Source organism: Scyliorhinus canicula, chromosome 9 (genome assembly GCF_902713615.1).
Source record: "Scyliorhinus canicula chromosome 9, sScyCan1.1, whole genome shotgun sequence".
Lineage (NCBI taxonomy): Eukaryota > Metazoa > Chordata > Chondrichthyes > Carcharhiniformes > Scyliorhinidae > Scyliorhinus > Scyliorhinus canicula.
The window spans coordinates 37,194,796-37,216,200 of NC_052154.1; the positions used below are offsets into that span (position 1 = coordinate 37,194,796).

The following is a 21,405-nucleotide window of genomic DNA, read 5'->3' on the forward strand; positions in this document are numbered from 1 at the left end:
ATAACTTGTGCTTAAAAACGAGCACCAGTCAGTGATCAAAGTTCCTTCATGAGTGTCTTTATTTCTATTCCTGGGAGCTACAGCCAGGCAGTTTTTTTTTAAATTTAGAGTACCCAATTCTATTTTTGCCAATCAAGGGGCAATTTAGTGTGGCCAATCCAGCTACCCTGCACATCCTTTGGGTTGTGGAGATCAGGCGACTAATCCATGACCACCCCACCGTGTAGCTCAGAGGCAATGGTACTCCCAACTGAACCAAATATGAACTTAAGTAAGTCATGTTGGTGATTCAGAAACATGTGGATTTCAATAGCTCAGGGTTGAACAGAACACAGGCATTTTGCATCAATGAGATGGTAAGGAATGGAACTGGAGACAATGTATGAGGGTTTCTCAAGCGCCAAATGAGATAGCAACAGTCTTCCTAAAGTTCAAATCGAGGAAATTATGACACGCCCATGTTCGGATGGAATTTCTTATAACTCACAAATGTTTGGGCATTGAGAGTGATGGGAGAGGGTTAAAGGGAAATTTTGTCAACTGATGGGTGAATGAGGAAAGAGGGGGGAGGGAAAGAGAGCAAAGATGGAAGCTTGGTGTTCCAGACCACATGTTACAGGACAGAAGGTGAAGCCATTGCTGGAGATGGGCTGGCTCTATTGACAAGTAAGTAAAACAACCACTTGAGAAGGGGTCCAGAGATGGACTGGGATGGAAGAAGGCAAAAGAGCACAGAGGTTGACCATGTTGAAATACACAGAGAATAATAATAAATGCCAATCATTTTGGTGATTTTGACGAAATCAGACTCAGTGCTGTGGGCAGACTGGAAACCAAACTGAGGCAATTTAAAGGAATAAAAAAAAGTAAAGCATGAGTAAGGTGGCAACACAAGTAAACTTACCACTTGCACACATTTGCTGAAGTAAATTACATGATTAGTATAAATATATAAAAAATCGACTAAATAATTACTTTACTGGATTGACAGAAATATTCTGCAAACATGTCTGCAAAATTTAAAAATAAAACAAATAGTTAGGATATGTGAAATCTCCTTCTTTGATATTTTATACGCAATGTATTTTTGTACCTGCGCCACTCATAACTGAAGATGAGGGTGTCCTTCGAGCAAAACCTTTTACTGCCAAGCTTTGTCCACGCTGCTTTCTACGCCATGCTGTTCGACATTTAGAGTCTATGCTCTGTTTAATTCTGTACCAGTCCGATTCAGTGATTCCAAATTTATGGAAAAGGTGACCTGCAAGTATTAAAAAACCCATTGAAAAATATAATCTTGTACGAGATGCACATGATTACAGGCCAATTTGTATAAAACTTACCAATGCATACCATCATCCATCAGTGCTACCTAACTTTATGGCAAAGTCTGAAACTGGTGCACAAGTTCAAGTAAATTTTGCCCGACTTGCCTATTTCAAATAGTAAGTAAAGACGCCATAGTTCCAGGTGACCATAGGCTGCTTTCCCCTTTGAGGGACAGAGCTGACTAGTGGTGATTTAACCTTAGGATCACCTCACCTCGGGCGAGAGGCAAGGTTGAGAAGATGGGCCTTCATGAATAACCTCAGCCGGTACAGGAACTGAACCAGCGCTGCTGATCTTGCTCTGCATCACAAACCAGCTGTCCAGCTAAGAGCTAAAAAGGCCCCAAAATTTCACTGAATGGCGGAATCACGTGATGTCAGTGGGGGAGCGGCTGCTTTTTCACGAACTCCGCATCTGCTCATTTTTCAATCTTTGGCTTTATCCCTATGCGCATCTCCTTTGTCATTTTTTTGGTTTACATGGCTTTCACTATGTATTAAGATTTGTTGGTCAATGTTTCAGCACTTTTGAGTCACGACAATATACTTCAGACATTTAGCCCATCAAGTCTGCACCAACCCTCTTAAAGAGGACCACTCCCCTACCTTATCCCCGTAACCCAACCTAACCTGCACATCTTTGGACACTATGGCGCAATTTAGCACAGCCAATGCACCTAACCTTCACATCTTTGGACTGTGGGAGGAAACCCACGCACGCACGTCAGCCAGAATTGAACCCGGCTCCCTGGTGGTGTGGGGCAGCAGTGTTAACCACTGTGCCACCATATTCTTGTTGATTCATGATGGCTGAAGAGAGTTGGGGCGTAATCTTTGGTGGCGCAACGGTCTTTGAGAGGTTTTCCACTCTGACGACACAGTGCACACTGACGGATGATGGCTGCTAGCGATGAAGGTGATCCATCTGATAGTCTTGGCTCTGTGGTGCGGGACATTAAAGCCCCATTTCAAGAGTTGCAAGGCATCTTTATGGAGGCGGTGACAGCGCATGAGAAAGTTCTGGTAGCAGAGAAACACCTGTCTTGAGTGGAAGCCTGCATCCACACGGTTGAGTTCCTTTGAATGGCCTGCCATCCAATCTGAGGAATGTGGGTGAGGACAAAAGGGAGCAGTGAGGAGCCTGGCCATGTCTGGTGCCTCCGGTGAGGCTTGGGTAGACCTTCCAACACCTGGTCCTGTTGTCAGAGCCAGCCCAGCCACCCCCCCCCCCCCCCCCCCCCCCCGAATGTTGGAAGTAAAAGAGTGCATGAGCAGAGCTGGAGTAGAGGGGTGGATGTGAAGGTTATATTTGTCCTCATTACTTTTGAGGAAGATCCCCCATAGTCAGTTGTATATTTTTTAAATTCTGGGCTGCGCCTTTTTCTGCCGCAGGCACAGGGATACTCTGTATTACACTGTCGAGGAGTGGAGTTTGTTGGACTCCCCTTTATGGAGGAGTCTGTGGGCAGCACAGTGGGTTAGCCCTGCTGCGTCATGGCACCGAGGTCCCAGGTTCGCTCCTGGCTCTGGGTCACAGTCCGTGTGGAATTTGCACATTCTCCCTGTGTTTGCGTGGGTTTCGCCCCGACAACCCAAAGATGTGCAGGCTAGTTGAATTGGCTACACTAAATTGCCTCTTAATTGGAAAAATGAATTGCGTACTCTAAATTTTTTTTTAAATGGAGGAGTCTGTCATTTCTCCTGATATGGGTCTCCCTCTTTGACTGTTCGAACTGCTGTCAGAGCTCTTGTGAGTCAGACCAGTCTGAATATCCTTTATTTGGTGTTAGGTAGAGTGTCTAGTGGGGTGGCCAGTCCCAAGAGAGGTTCTTTTTTCTCTTCTACTGTTGGGGCGTGTGGTATTGGTCCCGTGAATGATACATGTATTGGATGGTTTTTTGGGGGAGTTGTAAAAGAGAGGTACTGCATCCTGTATGGGACTGAACTGGCTTAGCTTCAGAGGGGTGCAAGGACTGGGGTGTCACACAAGTCCTTGAAGCCAGTTCTCTGATTTTTTTCTCTTCGTGGTGGTGCTGGGCTCGGCCAGGCTCAGCATCGCAGTCAGTATCCTGTGGCTCCTTGGACGGGGTTACCTCCTTTCGGGATGTCGTGGGGGAGTCCGTGTGGGTAGGTCCACATCCGGAGGGGTGAAGATTGATGAGAGTTCAACGGGTGTGATCAGTAATTATCCTTATTCTTTCCATCTTGGGAGTCAGCAGGAGCCCACTTTGTGGTTAGTTGGCTGGTTCCCGTCTAGTCACGGTATCTGAAGAGGGACTTGTGGGTCCGAGGGGTTAGTTTTGACAGTTCTTGTTCTTTTGCACTCTTTTTCAGACTTTGAGAAGTTTTGGGGCGTTGCTTCTTCTTTCTTAGTATTAGTGCCCGTGAGGCTGACTGAGGTGGCATTGGATGGTGAGCCTTGGTGTCATGGGCTCTCAGATCCCACGGTTCTGGGGGAAGGTGTGAATCTGCTGTCCCTCTAAGGGCGCTTCCCAGTTTGGAGGTCGCTCTGACGGACCTCCCATCCTGGAGTGGATTTCTCAACTATTTAACGATTGGGACCAGTTTAGACTCCTTTTTAATCTTGGCACTATGATGTGGCGATGTCTTCTTGAGGGTGGTACCGGTGATCTGCTTTGTCCTTTGAACTGGGGCTGAGAGATGGGATTATGGAAGACTGGACTCTTGCACATGGTTTTTGTTCTTGCTCTCTCTTTACTTCTTCTATTAGAATTCATAGACTGAATATTATGGTTTGATTGTGTCTGTCTGCCTTTGTTTTTGTAATATTGAAGATATAGGATGGCTGCCTGTTCCAGTCTGCGCTGAAGAGTTAGTCATTTCCCCTGAGCGCTGGGATCTTTGGAGTATTGTTTTCTTCTTCTGTTATTTTGCTTTGTAGATATGGATAAGATGTAGGTCCATAATGTTTCATTTATCCTGTTTGGGTGCAGACAGGTAATTTATCCGTGGAAGGAACATGTTGGGGATTTTTCCCCTGATTCATCTGGTCTGATTTGATCCCAATTGTAATGACTACTGTTTTGTATTGTACCTATTGTACATTGATTGTTTGTTTGAGATGAACCTTTGTAAAAAATGGAAAATCCTAATTAACAGACATTAAAAAGAATTGCTGAATAACATTTTGCCTGAAAATCCAGTGTCAGTGCAGCAAAACAGGCATTGACCGATATTTGTGACTGCCAGAATATCAGAGATGAAGGCACTTTCTGAAAAATTTCACATCTTCAGTAGTGGGCCGTTGCACCAGCCTGGTTACATTTTTGATGCCTGCTTGGACTGGGAGGGAAGAAAATGTGGTGGGAACATAACACTGGCATGCCACGTGGGTGCCAGCAGCTCCAAGGTGTTGTTTTTTTAAACTTTCCTAACTGATTGTGCTGGCAGTTTTCAAGGTATCGAGGCTAGGAGTGTTTCAGGTTTGAACACAAAGATGTCCCAAACCCACAGAATGAAGCTATTAGCAACAATAGAGCATAGCAAAATTATGGTCAAGACCAATAATTGTTGTTTTCACAGAAAAATATCAAAATAGAATTGCAAAATGTGAACCCAAAACACCTGTAAATAGTCAGGAAATTAACACTTACTCCCGGGCAGCACGGTGGCACAGTGGTTAGCATTGTTGCCTACGGCGCTGAGGACCCGGGTTCGAATCCCGGCCCTGGGTCACTGTCCGTGTGGAGTTTGCACATTCTCCCCGTGTCTACGTGGGTTTCGCCCCCACAACCCAAAAGATGTGCAGGATAGGTGGATTGGCCACACTAAATTGCCCCTTAATTGGAAAAAATAATTGGGTACGCTAAATTTATTTAAAAAAAAACACTTACTCAATCATCAACAATCAATAGCCCTAACTGTAAATGAATGGAGTGAGTAACAAAATTGCACATCCAAAACACTAGCAAAAAATCCCGGCATTCATGTCATAAACAGATTTTGAATTAGTCAATAACTGTAAAACAGCGATCATAATGTTCTTATTATTTTATTTTCTTGACAGTTCACAATGGAAATTGAAAATTTCAATAATTGTAGCAAGTTGAACTCTCTCAATGACATACAAAAGTGGTTAAAATGCAGCATAAATCTAGAACAACTTGATATTGACAACAAAAAGAAATGTACATCATGCTTCTTCAGTTAACAGCACTGTGTAGACTTAGTCTGGTCATGCTGACAAAGATAAAAAGATGGGCTCTGTCAGTCAGATGATCTGCTCCAGGAATCATCTAAATAATAATAGTCAGACATCCTCTATCATGAGAGTTGAGACTGGTCTAACCGCCAGTCAGAAATTGATCTAGATTTCTTCACTTGTCATGCTTCTTAATGGAAAGTCTATGGAGCATTCTTTGCCAGTTCAAATAAAAGGTGAGCCAAGTACAGTTTCTTCAAATCATGGTTTCACAAGTCAGCAATATTTCCTCTGTGGTCAAGTACAGGTAACAGATTGTTGTGATTAATTGATTGTTGAAAGAATGCCTTAAGGTGTTTACATTCCTCAGTGAATTTACCATAACTCAGTACTATCAAACAAATACTATTCCATTATGTAAGTAAAATCATGCCATCTATTTCTGAGCAACTGTTAAGAATTTGATAATTTTATGCTCTTCTGTGGTAGTGAAGTTGAGGTGCATGGAACACCTTGCTCCCAACCAAGTAAATGTATTGCTTAAATTACACCACCTTGTTAACCAGATGAGAACTAACAGAGCTGCATTTAAGCAGAAACTAGATAAACTCACCAGGGAGACAGGAATAAGATTTCAATAGGTTATGTGAGAGGTTGTGAGAAGTCTCGTGTGAAGCATTAAGAACACAGTGGGTTGAATGGCAGGTTTCTGTGCTGTATTTCCTATGTAATTCTACGCCACATGAATTCTATTGTGATAGCTAAAGTAATTGGGTGCACCAGATCTGAACTCTCCATTAATTTTGCTGAAAGATTGCACTGAAACGGCTTATTTTTATGTCCATGTGAAACTGGTGTACAACTCTACTAATGTGGTTCCTCATAAAATAATTTTCTGCTCAAATGTCAAAATGCTCATCATCGGGGGGAGTTAAATTTTTTTAAAGGCTCATTGTCATAGATGCATTCATCGTAAGCCTAATTCGAAATGACCGACAAACATCTACAATGCATCTAATACATTGCAATTTAAAAATAGGTATGCAAAAAATCTTAATTTGATCTGATACCATGAAACAATCTGCAAATAAACACACTACAGTATTATTTATGTCAAAATAGGGCAGTAACTTCTGGGGAATAAACATAGGCAGTTAAACACAAAATCTGGATGTTGTTATGCAAATGCCCAAGCATTCCAAAATTCCAAAACTTATTTCTTGCCATCTGGCCCCCATTCAAAAGCATTGAGCAACATGAAGTTCCTGAACTGAAGTCATAGATTCATACTAAATTTGCCAAAGGAAGTTTAGGTGAAATCACTCTTGCCAAAATATCCTTTTAATGGCTTGATGAATGTTAACTCCTGCAACACAACCTTATTGCCACTGAAAATTTACTTTAATTAAAATCTAAAAGAATTATATTTTACATTGGTGTTGGAAATTTATTTTTAAAAATCATATATAGCTTTTTTTTAAATCCCTTGTTACTTTTATTGTTTCTCTTGATCTAATCCCTCACCCTAACCCTGCTTTTTCTTGTTGGGCTTGATTTGACAGAGAATTCATTAATCTCACAACTTGAGGTTCAAGCTTTGTACTGCTCATTAATAATTCTTCAATCTAATTGGTTAAGCAGGTACGCAGTTTTGTGTCCTATTGGTTCCAGCATCCTCTCGGGTACTGCTTCCCAAACTTTTTCTTAATGTGACCCCATTATTTTTATGCCTCACACTTCATGTGACTCCAGAGTGAAAGTTTGGGGGGTATGAGAGTTATTAATGGGAGGCTAGGAATGAGGTTTCAGCTGTTGAGTAGGTGGGGGTGGGGGCTTTGGTTCTTGACAGGAGGGCTGGCGTACAGGAGTTGAGTAGGGCAGATGATGAAAAGGCATGTTATAGTTTATACAATAAGGTAACAACTGTTGATACTTTAGGCTATTCATGTAAAAGTTATTAATGTAACATCATAAATTATAAAGTAACATGGCTCTAATAAAATAGGACTCTTGACCATTAATATAATAGGACTTTGAGTATTGATGTAATAAGATTCTCTTTATTGCTGCAATAGGATACCAATTTTTAATGTGTGGAAGCAAGCTTAGTGCATTATGATTTTTGAAGAAACACCTTTTTGCAGCAGCAATAGGGCCACTGAGATCAGTCCAATAGGCCACTCACACCAAAGAAAACAGCTGTCAAAAATCATTGCGAGCAACCATTGCTATCTTGAAGCTCACAATGTCAAATTCGCATCTCATGACCCCCTCAGAGTTGCAATAGTTTGAGAAGCCCTGTTGTAAGGGATCCCATGTCATTTGGATGTCCCTCTGACAACAAATTATCGATAGATTGCTCATGAGGCTCAACATGTCAAGTGCCCAGTCTAATGAACATCTAACGATATTCCTTCAACCCACACAGCAAATTTCAACCCAATAATTTGGTTTTATAGACCATGATATTAAGGACTCAACAGTAAAGGTGGCACTGTGGCGCAGTGGTTAGCACTGCTACTTCATGTGCGCCGAGGACCCAGGTTTGATCCCAGCCCCAGGTCACTGTCCAGGTGGAGTTCGAACATTCTCCCCGTGTCTGCGTGTGTCTCACCCCAACAACCCAAAGAGGCAGGGTGGATGGATTGGCCATGCTAAATTGCCCCTTAGTTGTAAAAAAAAATTGGGTACTCTAAATTTTTTAAAAAGGACTCAACAGTAATATAAAAATCATTTAGTAGTTTTGACAAAACAGATAGAACACCTGTACCCGCGACAGTGCCATTGATTCCAGACATGATGGGCATAGTTTTCCCAGCCTGATGGAGGCAGGTTATGGGTTGCATGCAGTGGGGAGAGGAGATCCTTGCAAACTGACAGTGGGTTGGGATTTCAACATCATCCTGTCCTATTCTGGTTTTCCTCCAGGCAGAATCAAAGGCGAGCAGGGAAAACCTTTGAATCTGATGATGAGTAACTGAGAAGTGGTTAAGATGGTTAAAATGGGAATACAACCTGTTTTAACCCTGAAGCCATGATTTCCCAGCCAATGAGGCAAACACACAGCTGGAAGAGGTTCTTTCAAGGAAACTGACAGATTGGGAAGCTTCTGATCAGTTGAGGGAAAGAGATCGAGCCATGGCCAAGGAGAGGTAGCTGTTCAAAGCACTTCTCTCAAGGCTGCTGTCACTGCTTGGCAGGTGATGACCAACAAACGATGCTTCATCTGTCTTGTACTTCCTCACCATCAACTACACTTCCTCGCTGCCAGCCTTCAACATGGCATGGGAGAAGATATGGAGTTTCACCTTCCATCTCTGCTGAGAGGCAAAAGAGGCTACACTTTTCCAACTGCTCTAGGGGAAAATCTGCATCAGCACCAGCTACCTTCTTCTTTACTGCATGCCCCTCCACAGGACAGATACAATGGGCAAGATCCACAAGAGCACAACAATTCGAAAAGGAGTAGGCCATTTGACCCCATGAGCCTACACCGCCGCCGTTCAATAAGATCATGGTTGATCTAATTGTGCCTTCAAATCGACTTTCCTATTTACCCCATTAACCTTTTCAACCAAAAATCTAGATTCAAAAATCATACGTGTTAACTATACATTTAAATGGCTGTTCATAGTAAAGAGTCTACCTTTATGACGGCAGAAGTTGATGAGTAATGTGGCCACCATGAAAAATGTTGTGCCTCATATTATCGTAGAATACTTGCTATTAAAAAAATAACAGGTCAAAGTCAACACCAAAATATTTGAAACCATCTGTAGCTCACTGAATTCTTCTCCTTGCAGGAATGACTTTGGAGATAGGTAACTACAATAAAAGTGAGGAGAGGAAATGGAGAAATTGTGGTTTAACATGACAAATAAATATCATGGTGCTTACATCGAATTCCGTAGATCATTAAAGGATCCAGCTGCTTTTTGCCATGCTTTCCTTGCCCTGAGAGGTTGGACACAGCTTGTATTTCACGATGGAAAAGGTAGTCCAAGAGTGTCAATGCCATTTTTTCAGCTGTTCTGCAATTTGTGGCAACATGCAGCATATCAGCAGGAGTGATAGGACATCTGACACGCATCTCAGCGTTATTCTCATCCCCAAGCCAGGTACCATTAGGGAAATCCTCTGGAAAAAAAATTATTATAGAATTCATAATTCAGAAATAGTGGTCAAACAACACTAATTATCAGCAATACTGGAATTATCAAATATTACCAAGAGTATCAATGTTGGACAGTTATTGTTATAAACAATTCTCTATTCAAAACCTGTTCAGACATCAAACCAGCTCGTCAATCTCTTTAGAAAGTGACATCACAAACTAATTTTTGTATTTAATCATTGAGATAATTTTCACTCCCACAACTCAATAGAAGCTGTTATTGAAAAATAATTGTGAAGAAAATGTTCAGTTTCTCATTGCAATTATTGATTCCTGCTAGAATAAAAAGTGCTGGCAGGCATGCAGTACCTTGTATAAATGGTCACACCTCACATGAGGCTAAGTCGAAATGGTTAGTAAGTTACAGGAGTGTGGAGAGTATCCCAGCAACTTCAACAAATGCTCACCCAAATTCTACAAATGAACCTTCAATAGAATGTTATAACAATAATAATTTTTATTGTCACAAGTAGACTTAAATTAACACTGCAATGAGGTTACTGTGAAAAGTTCCTAGTTGCTATATTCCGGCACCTGTTCGGGTACACTGAGAGAGAATTCAGAATATCCAAATTACCTACCAGCACATCATTCGGCACTTGTGGGCAGAAACCGGAGCACCCGGAGGAAACCCAAGCAGGGATAGGGAGAACGTGCAGATTCCACACAGACAGTGACGCAAGCCAGGAATCGAACCTGGGACCCTGGCTAACCACTGTGCTACCCCTTAGTGAATTCACTTTGAGCAACTGTGGCACCCTTACATGAAGGTATGCATACTGAAACACCAAATCAATAGTTATATGCAATATTGGAATTGTTAAAAAGTAAACATTTGAGCTAGTGCATCTGCTACTCAATTTTTTAATTCATTGCAATGTTGATATTGTGTATTGAATATTAACATGGAAATATATAAATCTCATTGGAAAATGTGGAATTCAAAATGAAATCTTTTATGGAACCAATGAAACAGTTACATAACCACTTATGAGGTCACTTTATGGGCTGGATTACTGAGTTAGATCAATGAGTTGTCGGGGTGCAAATTTAACTATCTCTATGGTTAAATACGAAAATTAGTGTGTGGCGTCCCCAACCACGATTTCCATAATGATTGAATAGCTGGTTTAATGTCTCTGAACAAGTTTTTAATAGATAATTGGGGAAGGATTACCTGTAATCGTCAACACCTCACCAATATGAAATCAGGTTGTCCCACAGCGATATCACGTGGGGTGGCCTTAATTCGATCAGAGGGGAACTTGAACCGCACAGGGAGAGAAAGTCCTACTCTAGAGGTCTGCTCTGTAGTCCGAGCAGTGCCAAAAGACAATAGTGGCCATTGCTGGGACTACCACCAATCGCCAGAAAATGCACCCGATGACCACAAGGAGTTCCCCCCAAGATAGGTGCTTCTCTTCTCCCTTCCTGCCGGACAGCAGCTCACCATGTCAAAGCTGCTGGGATACACACCATACTTTCAACCTTCCCCGCAGACCGAGCAGAATAAAAAATTGTGGCAAAGGCAGAATGAGACCATAATGTTGCAGTTAATTGATCACTTAAGGACCTCAATAGACCTAGGAAACGTGGGTTACCTAACATCTTACCCACCATCTGCAATACGAGGGACAGGTTGGGGGCAGGTGGAAGGCAGTAGGCTGTTCACCAACTTTATTTTGCATGCCCCTGCCTTGGGGGGGCATAATATTCACCCAGATACTTGGCTACTTGTAAAAATAATCTTTAATATTTACTATGCAATTTCTATTCTGATAGCCAAGTTTGTGAAAGAGATTAATTCTACTGTACATTCTGTTTAAGTAAATATTAAAATGGTCTCTCCACTAATTGTCCAGTTTAAAAATTATAATTTTATGGAATGTGGGCGATGCTGGCTAGGCCAGCATTTATTGCCCATCCCTAGTTGCCATTCAGAAGTTGGTGGTGAGCTCGTTTTTGAACCACTACAGTCTGAGGTGTAGGCACACCCAATGTGCTGTCAGGGAGGGAGTTCCAGGATTTTGAACCAGCCACAGTGAAGCAATGGCGATATATTTCCAAGTCGGTGTTGTGAGTGACTAGCAGGGAACCTCAAGGTGGTGGGGCTTCCAGTTATCTGCTGCTCTTGTCTTTCTAGATGGTAGTGGTTGTGGGTTTGGAAGGTCCTGCATGCGGAACTTTGGTTGTTTTCCTGCAGTGCATCTTGCAGATGGTACACACAGCTGCCTCAGTTCGTTGGTGGTGGAGGGACTGAATGTTTGTGGGAAGGGTAGCAATCAAGCAGGCTGCTTTGTCCTGGATGGTGTTGAGCTTCTTGAGTGTTGTAAGAGCTACACTCATCCAGGCAAATGCAGAGTATTCCATTACACTCCTGACTTGTGCCTTGTAGATGGTGGACAGGCTTTTGGAGGTAAGGAGATGAGTTACTCGCCATAGAATTCCTAATCTTTGACCTGTTCTGGCAGCTACAGTATTAATATGGCTAGTCCAATTCAGTTTCTGATCAATGATAACCCCCAGGATGTTGATTGTAGGGGGGGGTTCAGTGATGGCAATGCCAGTAAATGTCGGGTGCGATGGTAAGATCCTCTCTTTAGGAGATAGTCATTGCCTGGTACTTGTGTGCCGCGAATGTTAATTGTCACTGGTCATCCCAAGCCTGGATATTGTCTAGGTCTTGGTGCATTTGAACACCATCTGAGGAGTCGTGAATGGTGCTGAACATTGTGCAGTCATCCGCAAACACGCCCCACCTCTGACTATGATGGAAAGGAGAACATTGATGAAGCAGCTGAAGATAGTTGGGCCTAGGACACTACCCTGAGGAACTCCTGCAGTGATATCCTGGAGCTGAGATGATTGACCTCCAACCACCACAACCATCCTCCTTTGCGCCAGGTATGACTCCAACCTGCAGAGAGTTTTCCCCCTAATACTCAAGACTCCAGATTTGCTCGGGCTCTTTGATGCCATACTCAATCAAATTCTGCCTTGATGTCAAGAGCTGTCACTCTCACCTTACCTCTGACATTCAGCTCTTTTATCCATGTTTGAACCAAGGCTGTAATGAGATCAGAAGCTGAGTGACACTGGCAGAACCCAAACAGAGCAGATTATCTCCCGAATGGCAAGTTCCGAAAGACTTGCTGTTAGGTGAATTGGACATTCCGAATTCTCCCTCAGTGTACCCGAACAGGCGCCGGAATGGTGTGACTAAGAGCTTTTCACAGTAGCTTCATTGCAGTGTTAATGTAAGCCTACCTGTGATAATAAAGATTATTCTAATTAACCTTGACGTTCCAGGTAAGCTGAAGGATACTCTTCCATTACCACAGAGTTCTCAACAATTAAGATGCAGGTATTTCCCCCCCCCCTGCCGGGTGGGAGAATCGCCGGGGCGCTGCGCGAATTGCGCCACGCCGGCCCGACCCCCGCACGTGATTCTCCCAACACCCCCCCCCCCCCCCCCAAACCAGCACTGTGCGAATCGTACCGGGCTGCTCGGAGAATCACCGCAAACGGCGAGCTGCGATTCTCCGGCCCGGATGGGCCAAGCGGCCGCTCCGACACGACAGGGTCCCGCCGGCGCTGTCCACCCGGTTGCTGACGGCGGGAACTCTGCGGGAACGCTCGTGGGGGGGGTGGAGGTGAGGGGGGCTCCTTCACCGGGGGGGGGGGGCTCCGAAGGGGTCTGCCCCCCCCCCCCCCCCCCGGGGCCTACATTCTGCCGCAGACGGCCCCTGAACACCCACACCATATTACGTCGGGGCCGCCGCGCGTAAGAAGTTCCCTGTGCATGCACAGGATGGCGCGGCCCAATTGCGGATGCGCAAGATTGAGCTGCCCCACCTGCGCATGCGCGGGTTGGCATGGCGCCCATTTGGCGCCGCGTAGGGACGCTGGAGTGGCCAGAATAGGTCATGCCCGGGCCCTGTTCGCGCCGTTGTGAACCACAACGGCATTCATGACGGCGCGGACACTTGGTCCGCGGAGCGGAGTATCAGCCCCACAGTGTTTCAAACTGCCTTGTACATTACAGCTCAATTAGTCTTGTCAGGGAGATTTTACCAGAAAGATGCACCATTCATGCCTAATTAAGGAAGTTGTGGGGGGGTATCAAATTGAAAGAAAAGTTGTACAATGCTGTGAAGATTAGTGAGAGGTAAGAAGACTGGGAAAGTGTTAGAAACCAGCAGATGACTAAAAAATAATAAAAGGAAGAAATTGGAATACGAGAGAAAACTAGAAAGATACATCAACAGACAGGGCTAAATCGCTGGCTTTGAAAGCAGACCAAGGCAGGCCAGCAGCTCGGTTCAATTCCGGTACCAGCCTCCACGAACAGGCGCCGGAATGTGGCGACTAGGGGCTTTTCACAGTAACTTCATTTGAAGCCTACTTGTGACAATAAGCGATTTTCATTTCATTTCATCTACTCTTCCTATTACATCCTCAAAGAATTCAAGCAAATTTGTCAAACACGATTTACCTTTCATAAAACCATGTTGACTAGGCTTGATTATATTCAGCTTTCCTAAATGATTAGCTATTTCCTCTTTGATAATATTGACTCAGCATCTTGCCAATAATAGATGTTAAACTAACTGGCCTATAGTTCCATGCCTTTCTCCCTTTTTGAACAAGGGAGTCACATTGGCTGTTTTCCAATCTTCCAGTACGATCCCGGAACTTAACTAGTTATGAAAAATTTTATCCAATGGGTCCACTATCTCTGCAGCCACTTCCACTAAAACCCTAGTGTGCAGTTCATCAGATCCTGCCGACATGTCCACCTTTAGTTTCCCTTGTGATTGGGATTTTTGTAAGTTCTGCCACATAATTTGAAATCGGCAAATCGGGATATTTGCAATGTCTTCCACAGTGAAGACAGATATGAAAAAATGTATTTAGCATATCCACCATTTCTTTGTTTGCTGTAATTAATTCACCAGCCTAATCCAGTAGAGGTCCCACATTTACCTTAGCGGCCCGCTTCCTTTTTGTATATCCATATAAACTTTTGTTGTTTGTTTTTTATATTGAATGCAAGTTTTCTCTCAAAATTCGTTTTCTCCTTTATGGGCTTTTTAGTCTTTTGCTGCTGTATCCTAAAAAAGTTTCCAGTCCTCTGGTCCACCACTATCCCTTGCGACTTGGTATATTCTGCTTTTCAATTTAACATTATCCTTGACCTTCTTTGTTAACCATGGACTTTGCAACTTACTCATTGAATCCTTCTTTTTGATTGGGATAAACTCCTGCTGAGCATTATAGAACAGTACAGCACAGAACAGGCCCTTCGGCCCTCGATGTTGTGCCGAGCAATTATCACCCTACTCAAACCCACGTATCCACCCTATACCCGTAACCCAACAACCCCCCCCCCCCCCCCTTAACCTTACTTTTTAGGACACTACGGGCAATTTAGCATGGCCAATCCACCTAACCCGCACATCTTTGGACTGTGGGAGGAAACCGGAGCACCCGGAGGAAACCCACGCACACACGGGGAGGACGTGCAGACTCCACACAGACAGTGACCCAGCCGGGAATTGAACCTGGGACCCTGGAGCTGTGAAGCATTTATGCTAACCACCATGCTACCATTATGGACCAGCTGTTTGAATATCCACCACTGCTCATCTACTGACTTGTATGTTAGCTTGTTTACCCAGTTCACCTTAGACAACTCCTGCCTCATACCATTATAATTGCCCTTATTTAAGTTGACGACACTGGTTATGGATCTTCGGTGTTCACCATCAAAAACTGTATCTGGAATTTGATCATATTGTGGTCACTGTCCCAGAGGGGATCCTTAACCACGAGATCCCTTATTAATCCTTCTTCATTTAACAAAACCACATCTAAAGTAGTCTGGTCCTGGGTAGATTCCACAATGTACTGCTCTAAAAGCAATCCCTGATGCACTCCAAAATTTTTCTTCTTCTCCACTACCCTTTTTTGTCCAATCAATATGCAGATTAAAATCGCCTATGATAACTGCAGTTTGCTTCAAACATGCCCTTGATATTTCCACATTTATGCTCTGACCTCAACAGGTGATATTTTGGGGGTCTATAGACTACTCCCACCCTTATCTTCCTATCCCTGCTATTCATGATTTCAACCATTTCTATATCACTATCCACGGCCTTAATGTCACGACTCAGCACTGCTTGGAAGCCTCCCTTGATTAACAACGCTACCCCACCAACTTTCCTCTCTGGCCTGTTCTTTTGGAACATTGCATGCCTTGGAATGTTGAGCACCAGCCCATGTCACTCTGCAACCACATTTCTATAATAGTTAATACATCATACTCAGATCTTACAACCTGTGCTATCAACTCATCTACCTTGCTGCAAATGCTCCATGCATTCAGATAAAGAACATTTATCTTTGGTTTTTTTATACACTGGATTTGCTCGGTGTTGCATATTTTTGTTTACTTTTCTGCCCCGGCTGTCACACTACAAGAGTCATGCTTCCCCTTACTATCCACTTTCTCATACACCCTTGACTTTTTTTTTTAAACCTTCCATTCTTGGAAGCCCCCCCTCTCCCAGTTAGGGTTCATGTAGGAGTCCTTGGTGGAATATTATGATCTGTCCCTACCTGCTGTTGACACTCAGCCTGATCACTAACCTGTACTCTTACTTTTAACTTTGACTTCCAAATTTTCCAAGCAACTCAATGCTAACCCCCTCTCTATAGTTTAAAGCCCTCTCTACTTCCCTCGTTATACGGTCTGCAAGAATACTCATTACAGCATGGTTCAGATGTAGGCTGTCCCAACTTTCCCCGGTACTGATGCCAATGTCCCACAAGCCGATACCCACTTCTTTCACATTTACTCTGAGCCATATATTCATCTCTCTAATTTTACCAATCTGCACGTGGCTCAGGTAATAATCCAGAGATTATAACCTTGGAGGCTCTGTACTTCAATTTAGTGCCTAACTCCACAAACTGCCTACACAGATGTCATTGGTGCCCACATGGACTATGACCACTGGATCTTCCCCCCCTCCCACCACAAGTTCCTCGCCAGCCAGAGTAGGTTTCCCGAACTGGCACCAGGCAGGAAACACAGCCTTCGAGACTCTCGACCCTGGCCCCTATTCCCGACTATACTATTCCCAACTACGACTACATTTGTCTTTTCCCTCCCTACTTGAATGGCTCCCTGAACCACGGTGTCGTGGTCAGTTTGTTCGCCCTCCCTACAGTACGCTAACTCATCCACATAAGGAGCAACAATATTGTACCTGTTGGACAGGGACAAGGGCTGCTTCACTTGCAGTCACACCCTCCTACTCTGACCATTGATAGAATTTAAGGCAGTTAGTCTGAGGCGTGTGACTGCCGTCTAAAGCACTGCAACTATCTTTAACTCTCCCCCTCCCAAATGTGTCACAATATCTAAAGCTCAGACTCCAACTCACTAACTCTGAGCTAAAGTTCCTCGAGCAACCAACATTTTCTTCTCTATGAACGACAATGGCGTCCACCAGCTCCCACATGTTGCAGCTACAACACATCGCCTGGCTCTGCATCCCTATTTTATTTAATTAGCATTTATTTAATTTAGAATTTCAATTTGTTTTTACTTCCAAAGTCACAAAGAGAAAGACTCACCCACCAGTCAATGGCACATGTGGGATAAGTAGCATTTGAACTGTATTGGGTTGCTTAATTGGACTTAGTAGCAGGTATAAACAGTAAGTTTATGTTTTTCCCTGTTTAATTGATAATTGTATAGCTCTTTTCTTTGATGTTACTGTGGTTAATTCTGTGTTTAAATGAAAGTTTGTTTAACAGGACCCATCAGTCATCACTCCTGGGGTGAAGTATCCTTTCCTCAGTTTTACAAATTATTGCAATCACAGGAGTCCCGTAGAGGTTCAAAGCAGATTGGTTTATTTCAAAAGTAAATACAAGCCCCAAAGTAGCAGGAAGTACAACCAGTCCCAGCTGGGACCTTCCGAAGATGCCAGTTCCCTTCCTGACGGGTTTTAATTGGTGGATTTTAATGAGCCCCGTTGTTAGGCCACCGCCCCTCAGCGGGGGAGTCTGTATTCCACAAGCCCCAAGTGGAGATCAAGCAGGTCGTGAGTTATTACACAAATTAAATACAATTGTTTGGGGTTCTTGTCTGGTATCCTAACAAATGTTGGGGTCTGGTCAGGTATCCTAACATCAGCCCATTATGCCTGTGAAGGTCCAGTAGACTAGCACATATGAACCAACCAGACAAAACTGCATTGGCAAAATTCAAAAACTTTTTTAGAGCTTCAACAGTACTATTTTAATGCTATTTGGCCAGAGAAGAATTGAGGGAATTAAATGTTGGCAATTAGATAGATAGAGAAATACAGCACAGAACAGGCCCTTCGGCCCACGATGTTGTGCCGAACTTTTGTCCTAGGTTAATCATAGAATTTTGGACACAAAGAGCAATTTTTCATGGCCAATCCACCCAACCTGCACATCTTTGGACTGTGGGAGGAAACCGGAGTACCCGGAGGAAACCCACGCACACACGGGGAGGATGTGCAGACTCCACACAGGCAGTGACTCAAGTCGAAATCGAACTTGGGACCCTGGAGCTGTGAAGCAATTGTGCTATGCACAATGCTACCGTGCTGCCCTTAAGAAGAAGTTAATCTACACTCCATTATTCTATCCTAATCCATGTACCTATTCAATAGCCACTTGAAGGCCCTCAACGTTTCCGACTCAACTGCTCCCACAGGCAGTGCATTCCATGCCCCCACTACTCTCTGGGTAAAGAACCTACCTCTGACATCCCCTCTATATCTTCCACCATTTATCTTAAATTTATGTCCCCTTGTAATGGTGTGTTCCACCCGGGGAAAAAGTCTCTGACTGTCTACTCTATCTATTAGGCTATTCAGGAATTAGGCTTGTGACTTCCAGAAAAGCAATCCATACAATAAAGGGAAGAGTCCAAACTGTTCAAGAAGGCAGCACGGTAGCATGGTGGTTAGCATAAATGCTTCACAGCTCCAGGGTCCCAGGTTCGATTCCCGGCTGAGTCACTGCCTGTGCGGAGTCTGCACGTCCTCCCCGTGTGTGCGTGGGTTTCCTCTGGGTGCTCCGGTTTCCTCCCACAGTCCAAAGATGTGCGGGTTAGGTGGATTGGCCATGCTAAATTTCCCTTAGTGTCCTTAAAAAGTAAGGTTAAGGGGTGGGGGGTTGTTGGGTTACGGGTATAGGGTGGATACGTGGGTTTGAGTAGGGTGATCATGGCTCGGCACAACATCGAGGGCCGAAGGGCCTGTTCTGTGCTGTACTGTTCTATGTTCTAAGGCAGTACGTAAAAATCACCCTATGTGGGCATATTGCTACCAGTGACTGAAATTTTCATATGTCAGCTCATCAACCAATTTCAAAATGTTCAACTTTTCTGCTACACAACTCAATATTTCTTCATACGTTTTGTCATTTTCATTGCCAGTCTTCTTTATGGTGCTGCCTGTTGAATAGCATTTCACCGAGAAAGGTTAATCTTCTGCCAGCACTTGTATGACAAATTGTCCAGAGGATCAAATAATATATCAGCATCATTTAGAGCCCAAGTGATGGATGCGGTTTATCATTTTTAAATGTTGGTGGTGAGGTATTGTTCGAAGTATACAGCTATCACCCGAAAAATCTCAACCATTCAATACAAACAGGTTTGTGCGTATGCACATCTTTATGTGCATACATTGATTGATTGATATTATTTTCACATTTACCGAAGTATTTTATTGCGGCCAAGGGAACGTACACAGTAGACAAAAGAATAATTGACAGAGTACATTGACAGTGGTGCATCAACAAATAGTGATTGGTTACAGTGCGGAAAAGGCCAAACAAGAGCAGAAATAAGGCGTCGTGAATAGTGTTCTTACAGGGAATAGATCAGTCCAAGGGAGAGTCGTTGAGGAGTCTAGTAACTGTGGGGAAGAAGCTGTTCCTATGTCTGTTTATGCAGGGCTTCAGACTTCTGTACCTTCTGCCTGATGTGATGATCTGGAAGAGGGTAAAGCGTGGGTGGGAGAGGTCTCTGACAATGCTGTCTGCCTTTCTGAGGCAGCGGGAGGTGTATACAGAATCAATGGGAGGATGGCAAGCTTATGTGATGGGTTGGGCTTAGTTCACCACATTCTAGTTTCTTGCGATCTTGGGCTGAGCAGTTGCCATACCAAGCTGCAATGCAGCCGGATAGGATGCTCTCTATGGCACATCTGTAGAAATTTGTGAGAGTCGATGCAGACGATGAATTTCTTTAGCTTCCATAGGAAGTAGAGAGAGTGTGTTGGGCTTTCTTGACTGTTGCATCAACGTGAGTGGACGAGTCTAGACTGTTGGTGATGGTGACCCCCCAAGAACTTAAAGCTATCGACCATCTCTACTTCGGAGCCATTGATGTAGACTGGGGGGGGTGTGTCGTGTTGTATGAGATATGACCCACCACAGTCGTATCATCTGCAGACTTATAGATTGAATTGGAGTTGAAGCGCGCCACACAGTCCTGTGTGTACAGGGAGTACAGTAGAGGACTGAGCACACATCCTTGTAGAGCTCCGGTGTTGAGGATTGTTGTGGAGGAGGTGTTGCTACCTATCCTGACAGAGTGGAGTCTGTTGGTGAGTAAGTCAAGGATCCAGCTGCACAGAGAGGGGCCAAGTCCAAGGTTGCAGAGTTTGGTTATTAGTCTTGTTGGGATAATAGTGTTGAAGGCGGAGCTATAGTCAATGAACAGCAGTCTGACGTAGGTGTCTTTGTTGTCGAGATGTTCGAGAGTTGATTCCGGGGCCAGAGAAATAGCATCTGCTGTGGATCGGTTGCCGCGGTAGGCGAACTGCAATGGATCGAGGCCATCTGGGAGGCTGGCGTTGATCCGCCTCATGACTAGCCGCTCAAAGCATTTCATGGTAAAAGACGCCAGTCGGTGGTCATTGAGGCACCCTACCTTGTTCTTCTTTGGTACCGGTATTATGGTGGTCTTCTTGAAGCAGGTAGGGACCTCGGAGCGGAGAAGTGAAGTGACGAAGTAATCTGCGAATACACTCACCAGCTAGTCAGCTAAGGCTCTGAGTGCTTGCCCAGGGACTCCGTCGGGGCCCGTCACTTTCTGCGGGTTTACTTTCAAGAAGGCAACTCTTACCTCCAAGGCTGTAATAGTGGGTATGGGTGTATCCAAGACTGTTGTGGCGGTATATATTGGCTGACATACATGCATATGACACAAATGATACTAAACACGTATGCAATGTTTTTGATAGACAGACAAAGAGATAGATCCTTCTCAGTGGGAGAGTACAGGAGCAGGATTTTATGCTCCCTGACCAGGAGGTTTGTATACGGAAGGCCTATAAAATTCACCAGATGGTCTTCTCATTGTGGACAGGCAAAGGCCAAAGCATCAGCTCACACCTCAATTGAGGGCCTTCAGTAAGCCCAATTAAAGGCCCTTTCCTGCCTGGCCTCAATTTTGAGGTAGGTGGGAGGAATTCAAAAGCTTGGAAAGTCAAGCTGCTCAGGCCTTGGGTTGGAACGAGGGGCACCTCCCTCTGCAGCCTCCATTCTACATTAGGTGCCCCCCTTCCCTGCACAACAGATGGCGAATTCACAAGCCAGTTTTGCACCCAGGCAGCTAGTTGAAATTATTCTAATATTTCTTTGTTAGGTAATTTTGTGAAAGAGACAGGGAGCTATAA

The 21,405-nt window shown here is 44.0% G+C and overlaps 1 protein-coding gene across 7 annotated transcripts in view; it reads right to left on the bottom strand.

Annotated features, from left to right (window-relative positions):
- The window catches only part of LOC119971244 (BTG3 associated nuclear protein), a 253,758-nt gene that overhangs the window by 140,835 nt on the left and 91,518 nt on the right, over positions 1-21,405 (bottom strand). For all 7 annotated transcript variants that reach the window (XR_005461786.1, XR_005461787.1, XR_005461788.1 and 4 more), the window contains 2 exons: positions 9,388-9,627; positions 1,094-1,261 (listed from right to left, as the gene is read on the bottom strand). Coding sequence is in view for 4 of the 7 variants with exons in the window: in XM_038806519.1 (XP_038662447.1) it covers positions 1,094-1,261; positions 9,388-9,627 (408 nt within the window). In the remaining 3 variants the exon portion in view is untranslated. The remainder of the gene's footprint in view (positions 1-1,093; positions 1,262-9,387; positions 9,628-21,405) is intronic.